The following is a 27,354-nucleotide window of genomic DNA, read 5'->3' on the forward strand; positions in this document are numbered from 1 at the left end:
ATGACCTTGTATGGACACAACACAGACATAATTTATTGCTTTAAAGGGCAGATTTCAAGTGTCTGGAATTAATGGTTTGTAGAAAGAGGGCAGAGGAGGAGGCGGTTGGAGCAAGATCTGTTTCCGTAATAACAACCTGGCTGTGGAGTCAGATAAACACAGACACACATAGACAGCGACAAAGGTACACACACACACACACACACACACACACACACACACACACACTTCTTTCTGCTCTCTGGGCATCGTTCCTACAGCTACTCTTCACTCACACATAGAGCTGTTCTGGTGCTTGACAGGGAGCAGAGGAGCTGTCAACAGGCCCGGAGCCTGTCAAGACGCTACACTGCTACACTGCTACACACACACACACACACACACACACACACACACACACACACACACACACACTGATATAAACACACAATGATATAAACACAGATTCATACATGCATGGACAGTTGAAACATGTCAAACAGCACGGCTTCTATGACAAAATACACACAAACACACATGCATAGCAGGTCAAGAGACACACATTAAACAGCATGGCTTGTACGACTGAATTGACTGAGCTGTGACACACACAAAGAACAGAAACACATTAAACAGCATGACCCTTATGACTGAATACACAAACACACACGCAGAGACAAATACACAAACAGTCCGCCCATGAAAGGTCTAGAGAGGTAATTTTCTGCTTGTTCAGCTGACCCTGAACATGTGTCAAGGTTTACACTGTAATCTACTGTAAGAGACTGAGAAAAGAAAATACACAGACTTCTTTCCTTTCATTTCTAGATTTATTTATGGTCTTGCTTGGAGCTCTGTTTGGGCTGCCATGTGTGCGTGTGTGTGTGTGTGTGTGTGTGTGTGTGTGTGTGTGTGTGTGTGTGTGTGTGTGTGTGTGTGTGTGTGCAGTATGATGATATCATTAACCACTTACTATGACTTACCTTAGTATTAACTACTTCAGGCAGATAATCATTAAACTTGGTCTTAGATTGTTTCCCGAAACATTATCATCTTATAGTCAAGATTTCCCCAGGGTAAACTCTATTTGAGCATAGCTCAGTTCTGTGTGTCTCAAGTGCAACCCATCAATAACATCACGATGACAGCCACCAGTCTCCACCTGGCCTCATAGAAGATGAATTACAGCCTGAATCTGACTGAGCTCTGATGCTCAGCTCCCAGTGGAGGGCATACTGAGAGCCTTAATGCCCCACCAGGGAGGCCAATGATACAGTTGGAGCACTACTGATGCAAACTGTATTTCCTGTGTTCTATAAGTATACATATTTATATACTGGAACCTGCAAGCATTTGCACTTATTCTTTACATAAAGTACCTAAACATTTTTGATAGAATAAAGTGATGAACAAAGAAATTGGACATGATTCAGTGACGCTTCAACAAATGCTGGTTAAATTTAGTTACTCTATTTTCAATAAGACTAAAAGTTGACAGCTATTGTCTTTGAGACTGTACTTAGGTAAATACTAACGTCAGCATGCTAACACACTCAAAATGACAATGCAAATATGCTGATGTTTGGCAGGTGTTGTTTACTATGTTCACAAACAACATTTTGCTATTAAATGATGTGAATGTGGCTAATTAAAATTTTGCCCAAATGATGGTGCTATATAAAAAGTTAAGAGATTCCAACACAACTTTTTTATCTTTTGCAAAACATAATTAAATACTTTTTCAGAACTATCATTCGTGACAAGAGAATAGTACAGCTTGCAGTCAAACGTCTGCACTCACTTGCTGTGTTCAAAACATTTCCGGCCAAACACCAATCATATACAGCACATACATGAGGTACTATTACAAAGAGAGATTCTAGCGGTGACCCTGCTGACCACTGTGGCTATACAGAGGCCTGATGAGAGCAGCCTGGTCTGACTGCAGAGGGTTAAATCATGCAGTACACTCTGGGGAGTTCAGAACTCTGCAGCCGACTCAGCAAGACAGTCGGCTGATTTATGAGCCGGTGCTGAGCCTAGCGCAGTCTACTGGGTCGAGGCACGGCACCATGATTGAAAGTCACATCCAAGCCAATGTACCGGCCACTCACTCACCACACGGGGCACACGCCCAGAGATAACTGTGTTCTGTTTCAATATCATAGGGTCTCAAATGAAGTTGACAGAGTAGCATTTACAAAGTAATTTGAGCACACAGGATACAGATTCTACTGTTCATGTGGTGTTCAATTTTTGTCCCTCGTAAGTTTCTCTTTCCCTCCCCTCCTCCTATTTGCTGCGATTTTATCTTTGCCCTCCTCTTCCCTCACTTACACACTATTCTCTCCCTGCATTCATGCAATTAGATATACTGAATATACTGTTTTTTTTTTTTTTTAACAGAAACTCAAAATCAGTTGATGTAGTCAGAAACTTAGTGGCAATAGCGATCTGTCAGTTGTTCTGTCAGTTGACCACTATGTTGGTCAGACTGAAATATCTCAACAATGGGCCATCATTAGGGTTCTATTACTATAGGCCATTAGCGCTAATGGCTTCAACCCAATTCAGCCATGTCTGCTGACAAATCTTGGTTAGTTTGCTCTTAAGCGTTCCATTCACTCTCTCTACCATCCCAAAACAATTGGATGGATTGTCATTAACGTTTGGCTTTCATGGTCACCACAGGATAAAACCCACTGACTTTGGTGATCCTTTGGCTTTTTTTCTACTGCCACCATGAGGTTCACATTTGTAGTTTTGAGTAAAATGTCTCCACATGTATTGGATGGATAACGGTCCGTGTACTTGGTGGCCAATGGATTTTCGTTTTGAAAGGAAAAAAACAAAAACGAAAATTACCATTAGTAAATAGGAAAACAAAAAACGGAAAACAACCCATTATTCGTTTTTTGTTTTGATATTAAAAAACGGAAAACGAAAAACAATCTCGTTATCCGATTTTCTTTGATGTATTTGTAGATGGAACTCGGAAATTAAAATGTGTGTATAAATCTTATTCCTTTGTCAGTACCTGATCCGTACCGCCTGTAAAATCCGTTCTGTGCACTGCCTGATCAGTTCTACGCTTGCGCGAACACCGGCAAACTTCACAGCTCTATGCACGCATTGGCGTAAGGATGTTTGGATATTCCCGGTTACCGGAAGAAAACATTAGACAGTGACAGTAGACCGTTATGATGGCAAAGATGAAGTTTACAAGGTGTTTGCTGGAGTTGCCTAAAGTATCTGTTAATGATATACGGAGGGTCGTCCGGCCATCCAGTACAACACCATGTAGCAAATTAAATAAAGGCTTCAAATTTTACGTTTCGTCATTTCTTTGCAACTTTGAAGGTAATTTGCTAACGCTAGCTAGCCTGAGCTAGAAGCCTTGCTTTGATGTTATAAGTCATGACTCCGTCCTGCTTCAGATTAACTATGTTTTAAATAAAGTTTAAGCATGTGTATACCTCTCACTTCATGTGTTTGTACTTTTATGAAAGTATCAGGTAAAAACAGGGCTACAAATGAGATCTCTGTGAGAATGCAGTGTTAAGAGTTCGTGATCATTTCACGTAATTCTGAGATCAGGTTGCTGTGAGAGACCAGCATACTCCTAGCAAACTATTATGTAGCTCAATGCTGGACATTTCACCCCTAATTCCGGTCACTTTACTGTATTTGTATTTGTTTAGTATTTGGTTTAGAAGCCTTTATTGGTGATTTTTTACGGTACAAAGTCCTGCTATATACGTACATAGCTATCTATATATGCTCCACTATGTCGCGTTAGCATGCAGCTACAATAGTTAGCTATGAGTATGCTAACGTTAGATTGTAGTGGAACGAAGCAGCACTTTCTAACGTCAAAAATCGCAGACCAAACACTACACAATCGGACATGTTTCAGCAGGAATGTGACCCGGAATTGGGGAGAATTTAACAACATTGCCAGCTAAGATGACCGTTAGCATGTAGCTACTATAGTGTTTACTGCCGTTAGCATGTAGCTACTATAGTGGTATACAGCAGTGGTGGCTGGGAGAGCTGTCATCCCATCTTCAAAAGGACACTTATGTACGTTTACACTTCATCGCATTAATAATAGACAGTCTATGGTTATTAGTCAAGACGAAGTATTAGGTAAAAACATTAACGTAAACAACACAACAACGATGTCGCTACACGGTTTTGGATCAGTGACAAGTTTCGAATGTTTGTAGCTATGACTATTGTATAATAAAGATTTAATAAAAAAAGATTTAATAAAAAAGTTGTAATGTTTGGTCGTAAAGTGTTGACACGTTACTTATATACAGTCTATGGTTACAAATCGCACAGGGACATTGTTAGTTTTCTACTACGTAATTATGTGCATGCACAGAACGGATCTTACAGGCGGTACTGGCCAATAAATGCTATTGAAGGGCGGGTCTTGGCGTGGCGGGAGTAACTTCCGGGTCACGGAAAAAATACCAATGCAAAATTAAGGAATACGACTTATACACACGTATTTTAATTAACGAGTTCCATCTACAAATACATCAAAGACAATCGGATAACAAGATTGTTTTTCGTTTTCCGTTTTTTAATATCAAAACAAAAAACGAATAATGGGTTGTTTTCCGTTTTTTGTTTTCCTATTTACTAATGGTAATTGGGAAACTGGCCGTTTTTCGTTTTTGTTTTTTTCCTTTCAAAACGAAAATCCGTTGGCCACCAAGTACACGGACCGATAACTGTAAAATTTGGTTCAGACATTCATGTTCCCCTCAGGATGAATTTAATCACTTTGGTGCCCCCCTGACTTTTCCTCTAGCACCATTATCAGGTAAAATTTTGATTTTGTCCAAAACATTGTTTTATGATTTAATATATGTACAACTAATGACAATCACATCCGCCTCAGCTTGCTTTGCTTTGTGCTAATTGCACATTTTAGCATGCTTACATGCTAAACTAAGATGGTGAACGTGGTAAATAAAGTATATAAGCATTGCCATTGTGAACATGTCGGCGAACATTACATTTACGTAGCACACATGTTATTTTCCAAGTCGCAATTATGGCAGGGAAGCTCCATTATGTCCATATTGGTACTTAATAATATGGAAACCAAACAAACCATGATCTGACCTGACCTGACTGTTGTTCAGTGTGATTTAACCCACATTTATGGATATGGTTTTATACTGTCAACGCACAGTATTGTCATGCTTACACAATCAACTCTGTTATTATATAACAAATGTCTTGATGACGTAAACGCTTGCAAGTCGTTAGCATGTTTCTTTCCAATTTCTACTATTATACCATATGACATGAACACAGCATAAGTACAGCCTCACAGAGCTGCTAGCATGGCTGTAGATTTTTTTTCACACTACAGTATTGCTGAAACTGGTAGAATTGTATCCACGTAATCAGTAAGTTCTACACTTAATTACATTAAAGTTTCTATATTATTTCTTCCAATTTAATGTTATAACAAATGAATGCAATTCCTTTCAGCTGCCCCTATGAAAGTCCTGGATCACACTGCTCCTGAACAGTACAATCTATCTTGATGTTCACCCTCATCTCCTGAGTGATCTTTTGAAACATTGTGTTTGCATGTGGTGGGAGAAGGTCATAACTGGAGTAAGTCGTCAGTGTCTTAGCCAGCTATGTAGCAGCATACAGTGATAATGTCTCAGGAGATGGTAAGTTGCATGGCCCATTGTCAAACGTGGTTTTTCAGGCAGAAGAGGGAGATAGCAATAGATGGGTGATGCAGGCTTCAGCAAACCACTCACACTGCAAACAGAGTGATCCAAAACTAGATATTTTGCAACTGTCCAAAACGTCCTGTTTGCTTCCTGTTGTGTAGGCGGTGGTTGAACAGATATTGTAACTTCAGCAAAATTACACTGACCATTGTGTGTCAATATTGTTTGATTCCAAAGCTTTGTCTTATTTTTTCAAGAGCCTCGGTCGACGGTATAATGCAGACCTCAAAGACACCCAGCAACTTGAGCAACTCCGGCAGGATACGGCTAACGGCCTTAAGCAAATCAACAACACTGCACTACCAGGAAAACTGAAGCTCTGGTGTTACCAGTTTGGACTGCTACCCAGACTCTTGTGGCCATTAACCATGTACGAGGTCTCACTCAGCCGTGCCAATCGACTGGAAAGGCTAGTGAACTCTCACGTGAGGAAGTGGCTCGGACTTCCCAAGTGTCTCAGCAGTGTTGGACTCTACAGCGACGGAGCCTTGACACTGTCAATTTCTAGCTTGGTTGAGGACTTCAAATGTGCCAAGGTGAGGCTGGACATGTCCCTCACTGACTCCCGGGACCCGGTGGTGAGAGGCGCCGCTCCTACCCTAGCAACAGGGAGGAAGTAGACCCCAGCCACAGCTGTGGTACAGGCCAAAGCCGCCCTCCTCCATCGTGACGTGGTGGGCCATGTCCAACAAGGCAGAGGAGGCTTTGGCCTTGGAGCTGTAACACCTCTCTGGCAAAAGGCATCTGCAACCAAACGTCGAAGCATGGTGGTAGAGGAGGTGCGCCGACAGGAGGAAGCAGCCAGATGCTCCAAAGCTGTAGCACAAGCCAAACAGGGTCGCTGGACGACGTGGGAGGGTGTCGAGAACAGAAAACTCACATGGAGCAAACTCTGGAGCATGGAATCCAACAGGCTGAGCTTTATCGTCCGAGCTACGTATGATGTACTGCCCTCTCCCATAAACCTGCAGCTATGGTTTGGAAAGGACCCATCCTGCCCCCTGTGTACAACCCCTGCAACACTTCCTGGCTGGCTGTAGGACCAGCCTCACTCAAGGCAGATACACATGGAGACACAACCAGGTCCTCAGGTGTCTAGCCGACAAACTTGAGTGCAAGAAGGTATTCATTAACACCCAACCCTTCAAAAACCAGGAGGTGCGCCGACGCCCACCATCGTTCGTTCGGGAGGGGGACAAGCTGAGGGCTAGCCCCTCAAACCCTGATGTGACCCCACTGAATGCAGCCAGGGACTGGCAGATGCGAGTAGATCTGTACCAGAGGCTAATTTTTCCCCCGGAGATTGTAACAACCACCCTGCGACCAGACCTCGTTCTCTGGTCTAACTCCTGCCAGCTGGCCTACATCATAGAATTGACAGTTCTTTGGGAGGACGCCATCGAAGAAGCGTATGAGCGCAAGAAGCTGCGTTACTCCAACTTAGCAGCTGAGGCAGAGGACAGAGGCTGGAAGATTAGGGTGCATCCGGTGGAGGTGGGGTGTAGGGGCTTTGTGGCCAGCACAACAGCGAAGCTCCTTACGGAGGTTGGACTCAGGGGACAGGTTCACAGACAAGCCATTAAAGAGCTGGCCAACACCGCCGAGAGGACGAGCCATTGGCTGTGGCTGAAGAGGAGCGATACAACCTGGGTTGCTAAGGCGAACAGCTAACCGTGGGACACACATCCAGGATTGATCAACCAGAGGGTGTATTGTGATAATTGGCCGAAACACCCTGTGATGCTGTGGTACACAACTGACGATGTGTCCTGCTGGTTATGCCTTATAGCAGCGATCCTTCAAAAACTCCCGAATCTGAAGTGGTGCAAATGCTAGGGATTGCAACATCTAGTCCTTTCAACGAACATCTTATCAAAACAAAAATGAATGAACAATTTGACTGGATCAGACGACTGTACGGAGGAAAATAATATTGTATGTTTAAGACTGTTTAAACGGGGGAAATTAATGTACAACTCCTTATCAATAAGTAGGTCAAAAAATAATCATTAATCACTTTAGAGTCCAAAATTAAATTCTTTCAACATTTGTTTTACTATTCTGTTCTCAGCTCGGCCTCATCAAAATGCTAATGGTGTAACTTATGGCAACCAGTTGGCTTACTACTATAATTATTACCCTGCTGCCAACTATTCTACCCAGTTTTCTCCAAGAAATTGTTAATTTCTTCCTTCTGTATCTAATACTGTTGCCACTGCTTCTCTTGATCGTTCGAATGGACAGAACATCTTTACTTTTGTCTCGGCTTTTGCCTTTCACATCCTCTATGTGTTGCAATATCAAACGGTACACATAAAGGCCTCTCCGCGGCGCTGGAAAGAGTCTCTCTTGAAATGTGTTTCTCATTTCATGCTATTATCATATCACTGGACGTGTCCACATGCAATTTTTGTTTTGAGGACTGTGGATTCAGAGAGTAAATGAGCCACAGAGTCAGTAATTGAGATCTAATCCTACCGTAAACCCTGATGGAGACTCAACTGTTTAGTGGAAACATTTCCGAAGCCAGACATCATTCGGTGAAGGAAAGTGAAGATGTTGATTAATATGACTGAATAATCCTAGAGTTCCTGTTTGTCTTGGCTGTGTTGGTTGCTATGTGACAATGGTGTGTGTGTGAGAGGGAGAGGAAGAGAGAGAGAGAGATGGAGAGATAGATGGAGAGAGTGAGTGAGACTGTCTACATGAGTTTGTGTAGCACCAGAATAAAACTGATGTAAGATGGAAGTATCCTGTCATGAATCTGCTATAGTTGGTTATAAAATATTGTATTTTTAGATACAGTAAACAAGTGGGAGCCAAGTTGGAGCATCTTCTCATGTACTGTCGTGTCAAACCTATATTGTCTGTCAAACACAATCTTGTGACTTGTTTTATTATTTGCTTCATAGAACAGTTGATAAGGGTATCCAAAACAACATAATTACTTAACTTCCCTAAAAAAATATGTTTTGCGAATATAAAATAAAAAAATATACTTTTATATCTAATAATGATAAATCCAAACATTCTCCAATGAAACTACCAGAAAAATAAAGGATTTATGAGTGCTTTGCATCACTGCATTTGTTTTAATGATTTCAACAAATATAAAATATGCATGATTAAAGGGGGCAGCTGTACTTTGTTTCAAAAAAATGTATCCAAGTTTTAAGTAATTTAACTTGACTAAAGGACATTTTAGGTAATTTAGTCAAATTTGGATCAAATTCAATTGATTCAGTCGACTGGCAAGTTAACTCGATTTCAAGGAAGCCAGATTTAATGATTGAATATTACATTCTAAGAACTTTGAGTTTTGAGTTTTGAGTGCAGTATATCTTCAGAGAGAACTTTCTGTAAAAGGCTTTGCTGTCTTTACAAATCAATGGACCAGGAGTGACTGAAGTTGCAGAATTATAAAGATGAAGAAGTCATCTTTATGATGAAAGCAATGCGGTGGTTTTGAATTACTGCACACTAAATCATTTTTATGCAAAGAAGTAACTCCAGCTCCATCATCACATAGCTGTGGACGAGCCCTGGGCTCAGACAAAAGCTTATGATTGCACCTTAATGGGGTTAGTGGGAACATGGTGTCACAGAAAGTACTGTGGAATTAATGATTACAAAAATATCTCCTCTGACTCGAACGTTTTGGAGCAAGCTGCTAATGTATCCATCTGCGCTGAAAACCTGAATCCTCTCAGTCCAACTTAAGTGAATGTTCTGTCAAACACACCAGAGCTGAGGTGCTGGAAAATGGACACCTGCTAATGAAATTACTGTAAAACCCAATTTTACAGGCTACCCTGTTGCCAGGGTGGAATTTGTGTGTGCATAAGTGTGTTTTGCCATTAAACTCATTACGATGCAATTATAGGCCTTTGTATGTGTGTGTATGTTACTGTCTGTGGGTGTGTGGTTCTGCACAAAGTTTCCCAGTGTTTTCCATAGCAGGCCTGTTGACTAAAGGCTCGGCCTTGTGGGGTTCCCCTGCAGCGCCTGTGATTTATCAACCAGCCAGTCCTGATCTTCTCCTCGTGGGGCTTCCCAGCCCTCAACAAACCTCCACAAACTTGTCTAAACCCAAGCGGCCATTCAGCCCTCAGACAACAGGGCCATATTGCGGTTAACCATCACTCTTTAAAACAAATCTTATAATGATCCATGCTGTGGCTGCTACAGAGGCGGTGGATTTGGATCAGAGCCATATTCCCAATTGGCTCCTTCCCAGAGCCACTCTACTCACTGTCTGACCCCTGGTCCAAGCCTTAGCCTTTTCACATAAGTGGGGCCAAGAGCTGCTGCCATACAAACAATGCAGGGCAACGATGGAGATCCAAGTCTGAACAACCTCAACTCCAGTGTGGAATTTCCATCCATAACCAAGTTTTAACCCCTGTAAAAAACCTGGTCTGAACCTCACTTTTTCTCAACCAATGTCCTGTGATCTCAAGGAAATCGGCCAAGTAATCACAGGCTTTCCCACCATTCAAAACAAGAAGGGTTTAATTTTCTCAAAGAGCTCCATCGATCACAAGAATGGTTTTGCCGAACATATCACCTACTCTGGCACACTGTACCCACACATGGACACAATGAGGCAGCATAATGAAACCATCTATCTTCTTGACACTAAAGGCTATCACACAGAAGGAGCTTACTGTCTTATAAATCTTTCTCATAACTCTAGCCAGTCTGGCCTGTGCCGTTATAAGGATCCAGATATAATGCACTGTGCTCTCTTTCCGTTTTTCCGTGTTTAGCATGGAGGTCCAACTGAGAGACTTGGCAGTAGATGTAAGGAAGATGAGACAAAGGCATGCAGCGGAGGAATAGGAGATGAAGTGTTTTGAAGTTGTCTTGAAGAACCTCCTATAGTGTCTCCCTCGGGAGCTGACTCCATTTAACCCATAAAAGTGGAGACTTGAAGTGCACTTGGTTAAGGATCAGCGAGCACACAGAGAAGACAGTGAGGCATGCACAGATATGCTTTGTGTCAACCAAACTCAAGAAGACCATAGTTTTCTTGGCTTTGCATGTGTGTATGTATGTATGTATGTATGTATGTATGTATGTATATATGTATATGTGTGTGTGTGTGTGTGTGTGTGGCAAGGAGCACACAGTGTTCGCCAAGGACAACAAGAAGTTCCTCTTGGACAGAAAAGCTAGTCATGAATCAGGTGTGATACCTGCGTCTAGCATCAGCAGAACGCCAAAACAAACACACCCAAAAGTGGAGCTGTGCTGCAGTTTAACTTCTCTGTGTGGAAGTAATTACTGAGGTGTTGAAGTTGTCACTTTTCCTTTGCTGTTAACAAAACACTCATTTAAACTCCTACACAGACACACTCTATTTCACTAAAGACTTAGCTCTATAAACAGGTTATGTAGGCTTACCAGCTCACCTTTGTTGAGCACTGAAATTTGCATGTTGTTTGGCCAATAACGATGGACACACCAACTCTTTCCAGTTCAGACGACTTTAGTTCTTCACATGTTTTGATTTTCTGTTTGTTCCGAATCGAAGTAACCTTCTTGTCTCACCTCTGCCAGCTGACTGCTGTTCAGCTTCATGGTGAGAGGGTATGACAGTTTCTCAAATATAATGAAGTGACTTAAAAACTCTGAATGAATCATTTCCACATATGTTCCAGTTTACATTAAGAGCACTAACAGCTGTTTGATGCAGACATGATATTGAACACACCATGTTTTTCAAGATGTGCATTATTCTCAAAGAATTACAACACAAACAAAGAGGACTACCGGAAGTGACAGGTGCTTATGCCGGGTTACGTCTTATCGCTAGATCATAATTATGGGCAATTGAATGGGAAACACTGTTTACGTCAGCCTTCTAGTTCTAATTCCAACTTTGAGACATTGGAAATTTCTGACAGCAACAATATTTTCCACTCGGAGAAAATAACTAGAGAACTCTCAAAGCTACCATTGCTGGCAATTACTTCTAAATAATAAAAAAAAAAATCAAATATTAACACTATAGTCAATTCCGCTCATTTAAAAGGAGCTGTGCAGCATCTCCAATTTGCGACTCTGCAAAAGCAGCTAATTTAGGCTACTAAAATGATGTGACTACAAGGTTAGCAGTGGGGGTAACCATCTTGGTAAAATGCATGAACAAATTTTCCTGTTTTGTTGACAATGCATGAATGGCATTACTCATCCGGTTGCTATCTTTGTTTGGGTCTAGGAACTGTAATGCATCTTGTGAAACAGATTAGAATCACTCGTTTCTCGTACACTGGGAATATCTTTGACCTGGCAGCACAAAGTAGTCTTAGAAGATAATGGGCATCTCTTCAAAAACTCAGGTAAGTTTTTGTTAAATGACCTAATTTTCCAAGTGCACATGGCTAAAACATGATGAGTACATCTTTTTTTGTTTGTGATGCATTCACCTAAATATTGTTTCCCTTTAGAGCACCATGTTCAGAGTAATATATCTGCATTCACTTATGTTCCTAATAGATGCAGTGATCTGTTAAGTTAATCAGTACATACATTGACATGCCTAGTAATGATGTTACAGTAATCTGATCCATCCATGTTTTACTGCACCTACTGGAGCTGGGATTTCACTTTGTCAGGACTGATTTGCAACTGGAATTGTCTCCAGTTGGCGTTTCCACAGATGTGTATCTACAAGCAAATGTACTGATTAATGAGGGTCTGTACCTCAGACCTATCTGACAGTTATGGGTTCAAATCTGATGTGAACTGCTGGGTTTACAGGGTAGGGCAGCGCCTGCCAGGCGTGACCCACAGTGGAGCTGAATAGGTCTGGACAGGCAGCTCCACCGTCCCCATCAGGGGTGGCCAAGGGGACAAGGCCATTTTACAGGAGAGGTTGGTGTTGGGTTTCGGTGTCACGCAGGGGTAACTCTTGTAACTACACTTGTCAACCACTGCCCTCCTCACCCAGCCTCCCTCATCACAAGTATCCATTATGTCCCAATATATGCCTCACTCCCTTTCCCTCCCCCATTGAGCTCTAGCTGCCATCTCATGGCCAAGTGTGCTCCCAGACCGTCCATACTCTGTTTCACTGCTGTAAATGTCACCTGAGTTACACTCTCTCTGCTTTCCACAGACGGCCCTTTATTCGCCACCCTTTTAAAAAGACCACCGCTCACATTTCATGTTTTCTCATTTTTACTACGTGCCAGAAAACCCCTTTCCTCCCTCTTCACTCAGCCATACGATAACACTCATAATTTTTCTGTGAATGCCAGAATTTCTTTCCCTGCATCATATCAAGACTTTGCAAAGCGTTGGTGTTGTCTGTATTTGAGTAAATACACTCGACAGTCAGGGTGAGTGTTCAATGTGTGTAGGAGGTTTTCCGCTGATCTAAATTTAGGATAACCGCTAGTTTACAGCTTTTTAATGTTGGAAAACAAGCTTTAAACAAGTCTTGGAACTTAAACAGTGTTGGTACATCAGCTCATAAAAGCATGCAGTTATGACAGTGAATGGTGCAGAAAGAAACATTTTTTATGCTTGGATGAACATAATCGCCCCCTTAAGTTGTGACAATGTGAAATTTTACAAACGTGTCACATGCAAGTTGATGTTGTTCTATGTATGGTTCATGCTGGAAAGTGTACCTCCTCAAAATGCTAATCTCTCAGGCGTGTTTAAACATATTCAACATTTAACAGGGTGTCTTTGAGTTCAGTAGAATCTGGGAACAAGACTGTTAGATCATTAAACACTTACGATCTTGGATTTTCACTGAACACGATATATTCACACTTCTTCCATGATGCAAGGTCCGTATTCTGTGGAGGCTAAGAGAGGCCTGGTCTGACAGTGATGACAGCATGATTAATGCTCGCCTCCGTTCCCACTCGCACACTAACTTCACACAGCAAGTCAAAGTGGCTTGAAGAAAAGTTAAAGAAAACTGCCTGCAGGGCTGACAAAAAGTAGCCAGTGTTCATCTGAAGATAAGACACTGTTTGATGACATACCATTTGACATTGGCAAGAAATCAGTATTCTCAGGAGGTTTGGCTAACTTCATTTTTTCAAAAGTTATTTCGGTGATGTTCAGTGCCTTACAAAACTGCTTTACACTATATACTAATAAAGTGGTTTAATTTACTTTTCTGATGTACCCTTTATCCCTCAATCAGCTTAATTTACTTTTTACTTAATTTAATATACCATCGCATTAATTATTGATTTCCTAAGCTTCCATTGTTTTTCTATACTGTATGAAAATCAGTTGCTGAGGTTTTAAACTATTGAAGTAGTTAATCACAATTGTCGCATTGTCCTTGATGGTGTGTTCGAGGACATGCAGACATTTAAAAGCTGGTGACTAACAAGGTATCTTGCTGTAAAATCACATTTAAGAAGAAGCAAAAAGGAAGCATTTACATCATGAAGAGGTTAATGTGCCTCTGCTTCAGTTAAAGATTTACTACATTAGATGGTAAAATAATTTCCACTGCCACTGCGGGGCAGGGCTGATAACTCATTCAATTCACAAGCTTTCTGCAATTAGTGCATTTTGAAAAATGTTGGTTTTATTAGTGCAAAACATGTATTTTTTATGCTGTGATTCTGCAGAACTGATAATAAAATCTCACATTAAAATAGATCAAACATTTCCTACTAGATCCGAACTGTGCTGCAAATATCTCATCTTGACATTCCATCCAAACTATTAGTTATCAGAGGGAGTGAACAAAAAAATGGGCCAAGACATCCAAAGTGCATCACCAAAAATAAATGATTGATGATTCATCTCTCAACAGTCAAAGTGAGTTGCTGAAGAGATGCACTGATGTGAAGGAGCTCCTTCTGAAACTACCTTTGTTCATCTCACCACCTTCATCAATCTTCCATAGGCATCTATAAAGGAGCCTGTGTGGAGAATGAAGAGGGCGTTTGAATCTAATGCATGCCAGGGGCCAGATGGTAAGTCCGAGTAAGAGGAAACTCAGGTTGGCACACTGATTACGTGCCAGTCACTGCCAATACAAGCTATCATACCACATAGACAAGCCCCTTGACAAACTGCTCCATACTGCCAGAGAGTATCTCCAGACTGAGACTGAGGCAAACTGAGGATAGCTTAATGGAAACCACTGATTAAAACTGCACTTCCCGTGTTTTTCTTATACCATTTATACATGTTATGTGATCATGATGTACGAAATTCCATATAATTTAGCCCAAGTATCAGCAACACCCCTTTTAGAAGCATCCAAAGTTCACATGTGTAAAACGTTTCTTCAATATTTTTATCTTGGGAAATAGGTATTTTTCTTGTGTTTTACAACCGTGTCTTTAATTGTGTTATAATGTGAGCATTTCTCCCTTGATATTAACATATTCTTTTAATACTTTACATCACGTTTTCATGTTACACATATGTTGGCAATGAAGGACTGAAAAAGTGAAACTTTATTGCTCATCTGTACCAAATACCCTCTTGTAATACATATCTTGTTATATATAATAGTATAGTTGCCTCATTTAACTTATCACTCATACTATATGGAAATTATAATTTCAACAATGATGCATTGTTTGTACGTTACATACTGTATGTCTCACACAAAGAGTTTGTTAAAGCAAGCCGAGCAGTATGGCTTCCCTTTCTGCTCCTTGAAGATGCCTTGGCTAAGCTGCCGCAGACAGAAGGCACACACAAAGTGCTCGGGGTGAAACTTGCGATCGAGAGCAGAGATGCAGCGGCCCGTGATGGGTTCACCGCAGCCACCGCACAGAGTGCCCTGCCGGGAGTGGAAGTGGTGTGAGCAGAGGGGGCGACCATTCAACTCCATGAAACAGCCATCAGTGAAGGGCTTGAGACAGTCCTGGATAAAAGAACAGAAGGGAAACACATTGGAAGTGGAAAGGTGGAAGAGAAGATAAAGAGAGACAGAAAAAGATTAAAGATGGTAACATGTAGGAAGAAGGATAATTGTGTAAAATCTGAATAAGAGTGTTTGCTTTAAAAGGGCCATGATTGAGCCCCATGTATACTAACAGCATGCATTATCCAAAGCATGCCATAGCTTTAGTACTGCATGGAAATTTTACTTTTGGGATAGGTAATCAATGAACATTGTTTATTTAAGTTAGATTATTACAATATGGAAATTTAGATGCAAGGAGGGACCATTTCTAAGTTCCCTTCATTATGCGTTCAAAGACATGTTGACTTTAGTTATTTGAAAGCCGGCTGCAGAAAAAGCAATCTCAAGCGATCTTGCTGCTAAATCAGACATGTAAGATGAGCAAAAAGAGGAACATGAATGTCATAAATATGATAATGTGAATTTTATAGCTTCATGCATTCAGTAGCTGCTGTTTGGCAGCTGACTCTGAAATGTTGGATGCTTAAGTACCCTTTGTTGAATAATGACAAATTAGACCTGGCTCACAATTGAATTACTATGCAATGACAATGAAACATCAACAAAATGTGAAATTAATGTAACCAAATGTGACCTATGTTATGAAGAGAAAGCTGAAACAGTGTTAGACAAGACTAAGAGTCTACATCCATGCTGTTGGCTCTGTGAGGCTGTACTCTATAAATGCTCACATTAGCATTCTAACATGCTTACAATGATAATGCTAGCATGTTGATGTTTAGCAGGTATAATGTTCCCAGCTAACAATTTATGGTTCCCAGAACGTTCTGGGACCGTTAGTTGGTGCAGGAACGTTCCCTGAAGGTTAAGGTTTTGGTTCCCAGTTTTTGGTTACATCGAACGTTCCCAGAACGTTGCCTGAGAGGTGTGCCTTTAGCGAACCTTTAGGTAACATTCCTTAACACTACTTTTAACGTTTACATTCCCTAACCTTTAAAAAACTTTTACAACCATGGTACCAAAAAATAAAAAAAATATATAATAATCAGAATCAGTTTTATTGGCCATATAGACATACTGTACAATAGAGACAACAATATACATATAGGCACATATCAACACAATATACAAAAAATATAACTATACAAATAAGACATAATATCAATACAAGCACACATGGAGTGGGACGTAGAGTGCAAAGTAATAATGCAAATGTAGCGTGCAAGATGCATATTGGAATGATAAAGTATGTATTGTGTAGGTGAATGGCCAAAGTGGGGATGACCCCACTTATCAGCAATTCAGGATAGTGATGGTAGTGGGAAAGAAGCTGTTGTGTCTGGTTGTTTTTGTGTGCAGGGATCTGTAGCGCCTGCCAGAGGGGAGGAGGCAGGAGGATGGCAGCAGTGTAGAAGATGGCCAATAGCTCTTGTGGTAGGCCATGCTTCTGCAGTTGCCATGTGGCGAAGTGGCAGGCCAAGCTTGCGTTACAATAGACCCATCCAGCTCTGGGCGACCGGCTGGTTTCCTGTGTGGTGTTGACTCATCTAAAAAGAAAGTAGATATGAAAATTGGTCAGTTCATTTATGGTAGGTTTCTTGTACATGCCATTGCAAAAGATGAACCTATGCTGTTACATTAGACAATCGCTAAAAAAAACCCCAAAAAAACGTACATGATTTGCCAGGGTCTCTACACATGAACTCGACCATTGAGAAGATTGTTTGTGCACAAAGAGTTTACTAAAAAGAAGTTTTGAACAACTCACTGCTTGACTGGCAGGATGGCGACGAGGGGAAAAACCATGGCTGTATTAAGCATAGACAGTATATAAACTGGACCAACAGATCCCGTTGCTCTGGACGGAGACCAGTGAAGGATATCAGAAGCACTTTTCTGGTGATGGCTGAGTGTTACTGCGCAGCCTCCAACTGAGAGAGACGACGTAAATGTGACGTGAGCAACCTGTCTGAAAGTTGGAAGTCTTCTGGTAGCTGTGCCAAGAGAAATCTCAATTATTCCCAATCGTGCAGAGACGGAAAGCGTAGGTATATGTAAGGAGATAACATAGGCACAGGCTAATTATTGCTAACTAAAATGCTAGTTAACATTAGTAATTAAACTTAAACAGCTAATGTAAGTCGAAACTGACTGCGAGCTTCTCTTGTACTATACAGTAATTCCTCTACTATGCGACAGTAAGTCGCGTGGTTATGACACAATCATTTACAAAAACGTCTGCTACGGAGCCATAACATGAGGTACAAGGTAATGGAGCCTTTTATACATTGTCGTCTTTCTTTAGAAATAAACAATGGACAAATAGAGTATTTACACGCTTCAGATATAAAGTTATTCGCTGTCAAAGTGGCGCCAAAATGAATGGCAGTCAATGGGATGCTAACAGGAGGTGATGGCTTGGTAGCATCAAAATGGCGCCATAGGAGCTACGCGTTCTGGGGAGAGGCTTACCCCCTTGGTATTAAGAGAACTGGATACAGTGTTCGGCGGGAAGCCCTACCTAACCTACTAGTTAGCTAGTAGGTTAGCCTGCAGTTTCGTGAACAGAGCTTCTCTTAATACATCCATGGCTTTATCTCTCATCCACGTTACAGGCTTTACAGCATACAGCCCTCGGATGTATCGTAAGTTAAGTGTTAAACCCTAAACCCACATCGGCTCTTAGGGACATATAAGATATTACATTAACGTTAGCTACCTAGCTAGCTAACTAGCTCCATTATTTAGCTTGAGCCGATACAGCATACATACATACATCCATACATCCCTCGGATGTATCATAAGATAATACCATAGATGTATTAATAGAACACATGGTGAATGAAACTAAGGTATTTCACTTACTTTTTCGTGAGGTCGTGAAGTAGCGTAGCAAACGAAGCAAATTGAATCGTGTGGGGGACAGACACGTAAGTCTGGATAGGACTTCAATCGGTCACCTGAAAGCAGAGGCACTGTCTTCCCCCTACTGGCGTGGGGGTGTAACGGTTGGATTTGTACACTGAACTTGTTAGAAGTGAAATAAAAGAAGTAGGGCTGTCAAACGATTAATTTTTTTAATCGCGATTATTCGCTGAATTTCTATAGTTAATCGCGATTAATTGCATATTTTATCACATGATTAAAATTCTATTATTTTGCATTTCAGAACAGTTTTTAAGTACATATTAACAATCGAAAGCAATTCTTACCAGTGTATCTTGATTGGGAATCAAATGAATGCAAAGAAAGTTACTTCATGAACTTGATTTTAAGATTTGTAATTATTTATTTACTGTGTAAACAAAAGACAAATGTGTGAATCTGTCACTATTGCACAATTCCTCCAAGTACCTAACTAAAAAACTAAAAATCCCTATCCTTACAGAGTCAATATAGTGTTTAGTAACTCCTAAATAATTTTGATTACTCACTGACGTCCAGTGATCACTGGTTAATGAGACAGCGTTTGCAGCACCTTGCAGCAGTTCCACTGTGGCTGCTTTCTCCATGTCATACAGGCTGTGTGTGTGGGGCTGCTGTCCCCCTCGATGGCAATGAGACGCAGGGAGGCCGTATAGGGGGGGAAAGTTAGGACAATTCCAAGGGCCCATGACTGACAGGGGCCCCAAAAAATAGGTAAAAACTAATATAAAATTATGAAACCATCATCATTCACTATATATATTTCAATATATATAATATATAATAATAAAATTAATGATCTCTTTGTTTTTACTTGTTTTTGGCAGTAAAAGTTAAATATCCCCATTGACCAAAAAGTAAACATCCATATAGACCGACCACCCTCCTGTATCTGCATGAAATGGTTTGGTCCTGCCTCAGCGCACTCAGTGACGGTGTTTAATTGCAGTCAGTAGATGCGGCAGAACTAGCTACAGTGACCACAGTGTTGCCAAGTAACGTTAAATCAAAATCTGGTTTTCAAAAAAGAAAAAAAAAAGAAAGAGAGTAAAGACAAAGTAAAGGGTGTCAACTGTAACCCAGTTTTTTTTTTACCAAGAAAGGTGGATAGCCTATAGTGTGTGAGTGGTATTAACCTGTTGGCTTAATGTCCACAGTGAAATAAGCTAGCTAGCTACAGACTAGTGTTAGCCTACATTTAATCACCATTTAATCAGTGCAGGGAAACGTTTAGCAAGATATTCATATTAAATCATTGTCCCTGCCCCTTTTAGCAGACTTAACAACATATGCGTCAGCAGCACCCCAGTCTCCCCCTAACTTTGCCCCTCCCTGCCCAGTGAAGAAGGTGAGCAACATTGTGTTCAATGACATGCCTGTTAGCATCATTGCAGGGAGTCTGTGGGGATTTCTCTGTCTTTCATTAATAATAATAATAATAATAATAATAATAATAATAATAATAATAATAAGACCAATCATTTTTGAGTGAATCTAAATCAAGTGACTGCAAACCTTTTATGTGTTACTTCAAAAACTTAAATGTAGTTGGTTTAAATAAAAATTTCAAAACCGCACTCCACTCAGAACAACCAAAAACAACCAAACGGGAACGTTGTGTGGAGGTACAGTGCAACGACAGGAGAATGTTTCAGTTGGTTGGTTCCCTTAACATTTAGGGTCTGTTATAGCCCTGAGGGAACGTTCCCTAAACGTTAGTTTAGTTTTAGGTTTGGCGCACACACACACAAACACACACAATCACACACGGTGGATGCAGGAAAAACCGGAGATGAGAAGTACAAGAAGACCTAAATTGAGGACAGCTACGCTCGTTATTGTAAGTGCAATGATAACTTAAGTCCAAAAAGTACTTTATCAAACCGTATGAATGTGTGTCCCAGCCCAGGCCAGGATAGGAAATTAACTAACAATGTAAAGATTAACAAGCCACTGACACATGTTCAAATTTGATTCATTCATAAATTATTATTTTTTGTCTTAAATCCACCAGCCATTTTCATATTATACCAACATTTGCAGCATCCTGAGCCTTTTTGGTAAGGTTACTAGGAAAACTCAGCCCAGAGTAGTTTTATTCTCCCCGAAACAAGTTTTCTTTTTTATTTTTAAAGAACTATACAAAAGAAAATCGCAACTTTTTTTATGTTTAATGTATTCTGACTTATTCAAAAGACGGAGCTTTAAGAGTTCCTCTCTTTTTCTTTTAAAGGATACACTTTTTGTAAGAGCTACACTGAAGTTGGCAGTTTGGTAAATGCAATGTAAAAGTTATTTTAATTGATATTCTGTAATATTTAAATCTTTGTGTGCTAAAAAGGCACATAAGTTCCTATAGATGGCAATACACATTCTCCTACATTGTGGATAATTAAGCTAAATATCATATGCTGAAGTATATTTCTGGAGTGTTAAAGATTAAAAATAAAAATAACAAGAACCGTACAGAACGGAAAACTGTGACCCTAAAACCGTGATACGAACCGAACCGTGGGTTTTGTGAACCGTGCCACCCTAATATTATATATATATATATATATAAAATTTGGTGTGTGGTTTGTAGCCTTTGTGTCACCCATTACAGTCATGGAAGGTACAACTTGTCAGGTATAATCTCTTACTTATAACATTAACAAAATGGGTCTGTACAGGAGGGATGCTACATATGCTTTCCCTTGGCAGACATTTAGACTTGTCTTAGCACTAAAAGCACAGGTGTAAGTCTTAACATTAGCGATGGCTCTGTTCCATTTATACAGTATGAGCCAGCATGCACAACACCAGGGCCTTGGCACAGGAACACCTGAATGAAACAATGTATTCATGACTTTAGTAACACCTTGGGTTAACAAGTTAAAATGTCCACTGTATGAAAGGTCATTGTTGAAGACAACTGTTTCTTAAAAGGTTATGTATCTTAACTGTATATATGTCATGATTTTAGAACAATTTGTTTGTGTTTTGTAGTAATTTTTTCACTGTATGGAAATATCAATTGACAACACCAGGCTGCAGCACAGCATAGTGAGAGTGGCCAGAAAGATTAAGGGTGTTATGTTTTTTTAATTAAAAAGGCTCGGTCACGGATGAGTGTCCACTTCATCCTCTTAATGAAGTGTGTGACCTCATCACCTCTGGAGTTAGATGTATATTATAAAAGGGCCAGGTAAAATCCTGACCTTGTTGATAATGATTTTTAGATAATTGTTAGGTTCTCTGCTGATAGTGAGATGCTGGTTGTGATGGTGATGATGAAATTGCAGTAATGACTGGTTTAGGAAGTCATAGTTGGATGTATTCTATGTTTTATGTGATATTGTTAATCTAAAATGTATTCATGTAATTTCGAGCAGTAGGTTTTAAGAGCAATTTATTTGATGTATTTCATGTTCAGGTTTATGAACATTGTATTTCCAGTCAATGAATGAAGGGCCATAAAATATGAAAAGTTGCTACCCTAATGCCAGAGCATCTCTATTGAGAGCATTTTATGTTTAACAATTGCTCATATAGCTAAGTAAAGCAGAAGTAAAGCTGCACATTGAACCGTTTGTGACCAGATGCTGCATACATAAGTAGATTTGAAGAGAGTGTAAAAGATACCCACACTGTGGAATATGGTTTCCTTGATTTATTTGCATCATTTCAACCGCAACGTTGTCATCAGACATAAGGTTTTCATCAACCTTGTGGTCAAATTGTTGCAAATAAAGCAAATGTGTGGGTATCTTTCTCATTTATTCCCAGACTTGTATGTGAGCCAAAGCCGTGTGTGTGGTCTGAGTTAAGAGGCTCACTGCGCAGACGAAGCACTCTGGATGCCAGGTGCCATTGGCTGCAGTCAGGTAGTTCTCCCTCACGGACTCCCCACAGCCTGAGCACTTGGGAGCAAAGAGGAGGTAGAAGTCCTTGCTACAATATGGCTTCCCATCCTTTTCTAGGAACCCTGGGACAGGTATAAAATACATCAGATTAAATGCATAAAGTGATTTCTAACTGTTTGCTGAAGTTGTGGTTTCCAGTGAAAAGAAATAAATGCACAAGACTCTCACCGTCAGGTCCAAACAGGCCTCCACAGTGTGTACAGAAGAAGTGGTCGGGGTGCCAGGTCTGGTCCAGAGCTGTCAGGATGTTCTGGTAAACCAGCCAGACATAGACATATTACAGCATGCTTTTATGTCCTTTAAGGATTTGTAAGGTTTGTCTCATCTCATATGTTCAGATGTGAGGAAGCACCAAAATGTGGATTGTGAACCACATGAAGTGAATCGTTGGAGAAGTTGCATTCGTTTTTGATTAATGACTTTGGTCTGCAGCATAAGCCCAGACTGCAGAATCCCAATATGATTTTATGTTTTATTTATTAAGATGACATGTGGGATACCTCTACAAAAATGAACTACCTGCTACTGTATGTCATCATCCAATATTCAAAAGATTATTTTTTAAATAAATGGATGTAATATATGACAGAGCGTATTAGAATACAGAAAACAAAGGCAAGTGTGGCATTTCAGTATATGACAGTTCCTTTTGTTTTGAAAAATTATCTATTTTTACATCATCAACAAGAAAGAAGAGTTTTGTTTTCATTCGTTTCCTCACCTGCACAATGGGCCCCTTGCAGTAGGCACAACGAGGAGAGAAGAGCTGATGGTAGTCTTTGTCACAGTATGGCTGGCCCTCTCTCTCAAAGAAGCCTGTGGTGCTTAGCTCCGTCTTACACGCCACACACACAAAGTGCTCAGGGTGCCACACTTGACCCAGCGCCGTGATCATCTACAGAAGAAAAAGAAAAAATAAATAAGTGCAAGAACCAGAACTGATTTTTATCTGATTTAACTTATTTGAATTTATACTACTTTTTTCACATGTATAAAGCTGATTTTGCATCTTTTTTTTGTCATGCAGATTTCTAAATCTACAATACATCGATTTCTAAGCTTGCACATTTATAGGGCGCCTCCCTAGGGAGGTGTTCCAGGCACGTCCAGCTGGGAGGAGGCCTCGGTGAAGACCCAGGACTAGGTGGAGGGATTATATCTCCAACCTGGCCTGGGAACGCCTCGGGATCCCCCAGTCGGAGCTGGTTAATGTGGCTTGGGAAAGGGAAGTTTGGGGTCCCCTGCTTGAGCTGCTACCCCCGCGACCCGATACTGGATTAGCAGACGAAGATGGATGGACATTTATTTATGTGACTTATTGTACCTTTCCCACAATGCTTTTGTTGCAGGAAGCACAGTGGCCCTTGGTCGTGGTGCATACGCCAATCTTCTCCAAGTCAGAGCTCAGCCCTCCGAGCAGGTCATCTATAGTATCTGTTTTCTTGCTCGTGGTTGAGGCGTCAGCGTCTGAACCTGCTCTGCTGCTGCTCTCCTTGTTCTCCTGTTGCCCACCTTCTATTTTCTTTTTCACAGACTGTTTTTGTGTAAGAGGTGGTGGGGTCGTTGAAGACACTGGATCCTAAATGATGATACAAATAAGCAAAAATGTCTTTTGTTTTTAGCTATGTATTTGATAAGTGTAATTTTTTTAAAGTCCCTGCTTAGAAATGCTCCTATACTGAAATTCTACTACTTGAGGCTGTGCAGTGTTGACATTAGTACAATGCTGCCCTCTGTTGTTAAACCTGGTTAATTTCACTGATGTTTGGAAAGCTTGTTACTGCACATCCACTCTTTACTCTTACCACATTGATCACTTGTTTATGTGGACTAGATAGAAAAACTTTGCTGTGAATTATTCTTTAACAAGCCAAAATACAATTTCAATCATTCTGAAACATACACTTGCAGATGCTGTACTGATCCCTTGTCCCAGACCCAACATATCCTGCAAGATAGCGTCCAGCTCCTTAGTGGGTGAGTCGGGGGTCAGGGAAGCTGCCACAGGAGCTGGCAGATCACTAAAACACAGAGAGGAGCAAATGAGAAAGCATATTATAACACTACCTACCCAATCACTGTACAAATTCCTATTGAGGGAAAACTGTGACTCTGAGCACATTCTGAGGGTGATATTATACAATAATGTAATGTAGAGTGATGAACTGTAGAACCCAAAGACAGTACTAATAATACAAATCTACACAGAAGCCATACTGAAATTGGGGGAAACTTATGGTCTGATGTAATTTGCAATATTTCTTGGGTGAAATCTAACAAAAAAGTCAGAAAGTCAGTCAGCCAAAAGTTAGAAAATATTTCTTGCATAAAAATTAAGTTTAAATTAGACAGTTACTCAGTCAGCAAGATAGTTTTGTACATTAAGATGCTTTATAATTGAAAGACCTTATAATTATAAAATACATTGCACTATATATTTAATGCAATTACTTTTGTAATTTCCTGTTTCCTCAGTTTAAACAATTATAATGTAAATTGGGTCAAAAAGAGCTTGTGGTTCACCTGTACACATGTGAGCAGACTGGGCCTTTTCCTTTTTTGGTAAGTCCAGAACAAACTGCACCTGGCACCTGTGGTCACACAACCAAAATATATTTGTTTTTCTTTGATTGAAGTACAGAGATTACAAGTTGATCATATGAAGTCCCTAAATGCAAATCTTAACTTGTCAACTGGTTGGTTGAGAAGACATTTCAGGTTTGATGACAATTGACTATTTTTGTGGCTTTGTCTTCACCTCTCCAGCAGCTGGATCATTGCTCCTGTTCTTATTGACACTCTCTGAACCCCCTGGATTCAAGGCCAGCTCCTCCAACAGCACATCTGTGGCAGGATACAGGCCATAAATCTTCTGACCACACATACAGTATAAACATGTACATATGCAGGCATGCATACATATTTAGTTTTCACACAAGACCGCCACTAAAACACATTGATCGTGCTTTCTGACTGTTAACTGTTAAACCAGAGGATGTGTATAATTTGTTTGGTGTGAAATATTTCCTGTGAAGTGAGATAGAGTGCACCTCGGCGGATTAGTTTGAGGTTGCTTCATGCAAGTCAGCTTCCTCAGGAAGTGATGGCTGCATGTTGCAGAAGTGAAACTTGTAGTTATGTTGCAAGACCCTGTTGACAATTATTACCTCACATTTAAATCTCCTTCACACGATGTAAACCCACATATCTAAGAAAATGGAAAGGTATTCTTTGTGGGGAGATGGACAACACGGCTGTTAAAAAGAAAAGTTAATATTCCGCTTGTACTATTGTCTTTTACAGTTGATCAGTCTCTGTCTCACCATGTCTTCACATCTCAGAAAAATCTGAATCCTTTATAAAATGAAATCACATTGCTGTGTTTTTTGCATGCATACATAGGTTGTATGTTATGGTGATCAGTGAAGCCCAATCTTTTCTTTGATTTTAATTTACTTTATTTTACCATGATACTCTTATTTTAGAGAGTCCTGGCTAAAAATGGCAGCATAGTTTATAAACAATAAACAGCACGATTTAAATTACAATGAAAAACAAACCCAAGGCACAGAAACAACAGTGTAAAAAAGTGATTTAAATAATTAGCTACACGCTAACTCCATTTAAAAGAACAGTTTACTTGTATACTGTACTTAGTGTGAGTCATTCTACGATCAAGTCTTCTTTTCACTTCTATTTTCTACATCAATTGTAGATCATAGCACTTTTCACTGAATGTTTTAAAATAACAATAATCATTTCATATCTAACAATCTGTCCACTGATCAAGTTAATAAAACATGACAGTTGTCTTACCAAGCTCGTCCATGTTGTCTTCTGCTCTCACTACTTGAGAATGAATGTGTGGGTTTTTACTAAGGTAACCAGTTCAATAGCTCATCTGGTTTAAAATATCACTTCCTCTGACGAAGATTTGTTTTTCGCTGTTACTGAAGCAAGACCCGTAAGAGATGTTGCTGTTTCCTTGTAAAGAGGAAACCAAGAACAATTTCTGAAACTGAGATAACAACTGACTTTTGTGCTGAGTTGTTAAGTGTGCTTGAGTCTGATACAACCATATTATTAAGTTATTGGGCTTTTATGTATTTAATATGTAAATGCATGAATATGACAGTATGTTAATAAACCCACAATATTGAAAACATTATCTCAACTTCAGATTACTAGTATTTGTGAGGCAAGGTGTTTATATGTATATTTTCACACACAGTGGCAAGTGCTAAAATAAGGCAAAAAACTGCATTTTTTACGAGAAGTAGAATAGAATTAAAAAATATCAAATAAAAATAGAAGTAGAATCTTAGGGTTAGTCTTCACCAACCAAAGTACTATACTTTGACTTTCTCACTTTTTTTTACATATTATACTTGCCGTTTTTAACATACTATACTATGACTATTTTCTCACTTTTTTAGACATACTATACTGTGACTTTTTTTATCACTTTTTTTTTTGACTTGTTAAACTATGACTTTTTTTGACATGCTATACTGTGACTTTTTTTCAATATACTATTACTTTTTTAATCACTTTTTTCAACATACTATACTATGACTTTTTATCACTTTTTTCAACATACTATACTATGACTTTTTATCACTTTTTTCAACATGCTATACTATGACTTTATGACTTTTTCCGCCATAATATACTGTGACTTTCTATCACTTTTTTAGACATGCTATTCTATAACCTTTTTTGACATTCTATACTATGACTTTTTTTATCACTTTTTTCGACATAATATACTATGACTTTTTATCACTTTTTTTGACATACTATACTATGACTTTTTATCACTTTTTTTGACATACTATACTATGATTTTTTTTATTACTGTTTTCAACATGCTATACTATGACTTTTTTAAGACATACTATTC

The 27,354-nt window shown here is 39.8% G+C and overlaps 1 protein-coding gene across 3 annotated transcripts; it reads right to left on the bottom strand.

The window, feature by feature from the left end:
• Window positions 1-15,184: 15,184 nt before the first annotated feature.
• lpxn (leupaxin) lies at window positions 15,185-26,421 on the bottom strand. 3 transcript variants are annotated; one of them, XM_031307424.2, is made up of 9 exons: window positions 26,268-26,421; window positions 25,210-25,295; window positions 24,975-25,042; window positions 24,361-24,472; window positions 23,776-24,030; window positions 23,173-23,346; window positions 22,620-22,701; window positions 22,365-22,513; window positions 15,185-15,618 (listed from the first exon to the last, which is right to left on the bottom strand). In XM_031307424.2, the coding sequence occupies exons 1-9, from the start codon at window positions 26,278-26,280 to the stop codon at window positions 15,352-15,354; spliced, it is 1,206 nt and encodes a 401-aa protein (XP_031163284.1). In that variant the 5' UTR covers window positions 26,281-26,421; the 3' UTR covers window positions 15,185-15,351. The 3 variants fall into 3 exon arrangements, with proteins under 3 accessions (XP_031163284.1, XP_031163283.1, XP_031163285.1); XM_031307423.2 differs by having other exon boundaries at window positions 24,355-24,472; XM_031307425.2 differs by having other exon boundaries at window positions 24,376-24,472; window positions 26,268-26,419.
• Between the last annotated feature and the right edge of the window lie 933 nt (window positions 26,422-27,354).

This window comes from Sander lucioperca, chromosome 11 (assembly GCF_008315115.2).
Source record: "Sander lucioperca isolate FBNREF2018 chromosome 11, SLUC_FBN_1.2, whole genome shotgun sequence".
Taxonomy (NCBI): domain Eukaryota; kingdom Metazoa; phylum Chordata; class Actinopteri; order Perciformes; family Percidae; genus Sander; species Sander lucioperca.

Excerpts from the sequence above, each read along its gene's own strand:
- lpxn (XM_031307423.2), bottom strand. Across the intron at positions 24,473-24,974 it reads GTCTGCTCACATGTGTACAG|TGATCTGCCAGCTCCTGTGG; the intron begins GTGAACCACAAG and ends TCTGTGTTTTAG. Across the intron at positions 22,514-22,619 it reads AGGCCTGTTTGGACCTGACG|GGTTCCTAGAAAAGGATGGG; the intron begins GTGAGAGTCTTG and ends TACCTGTCCCAG.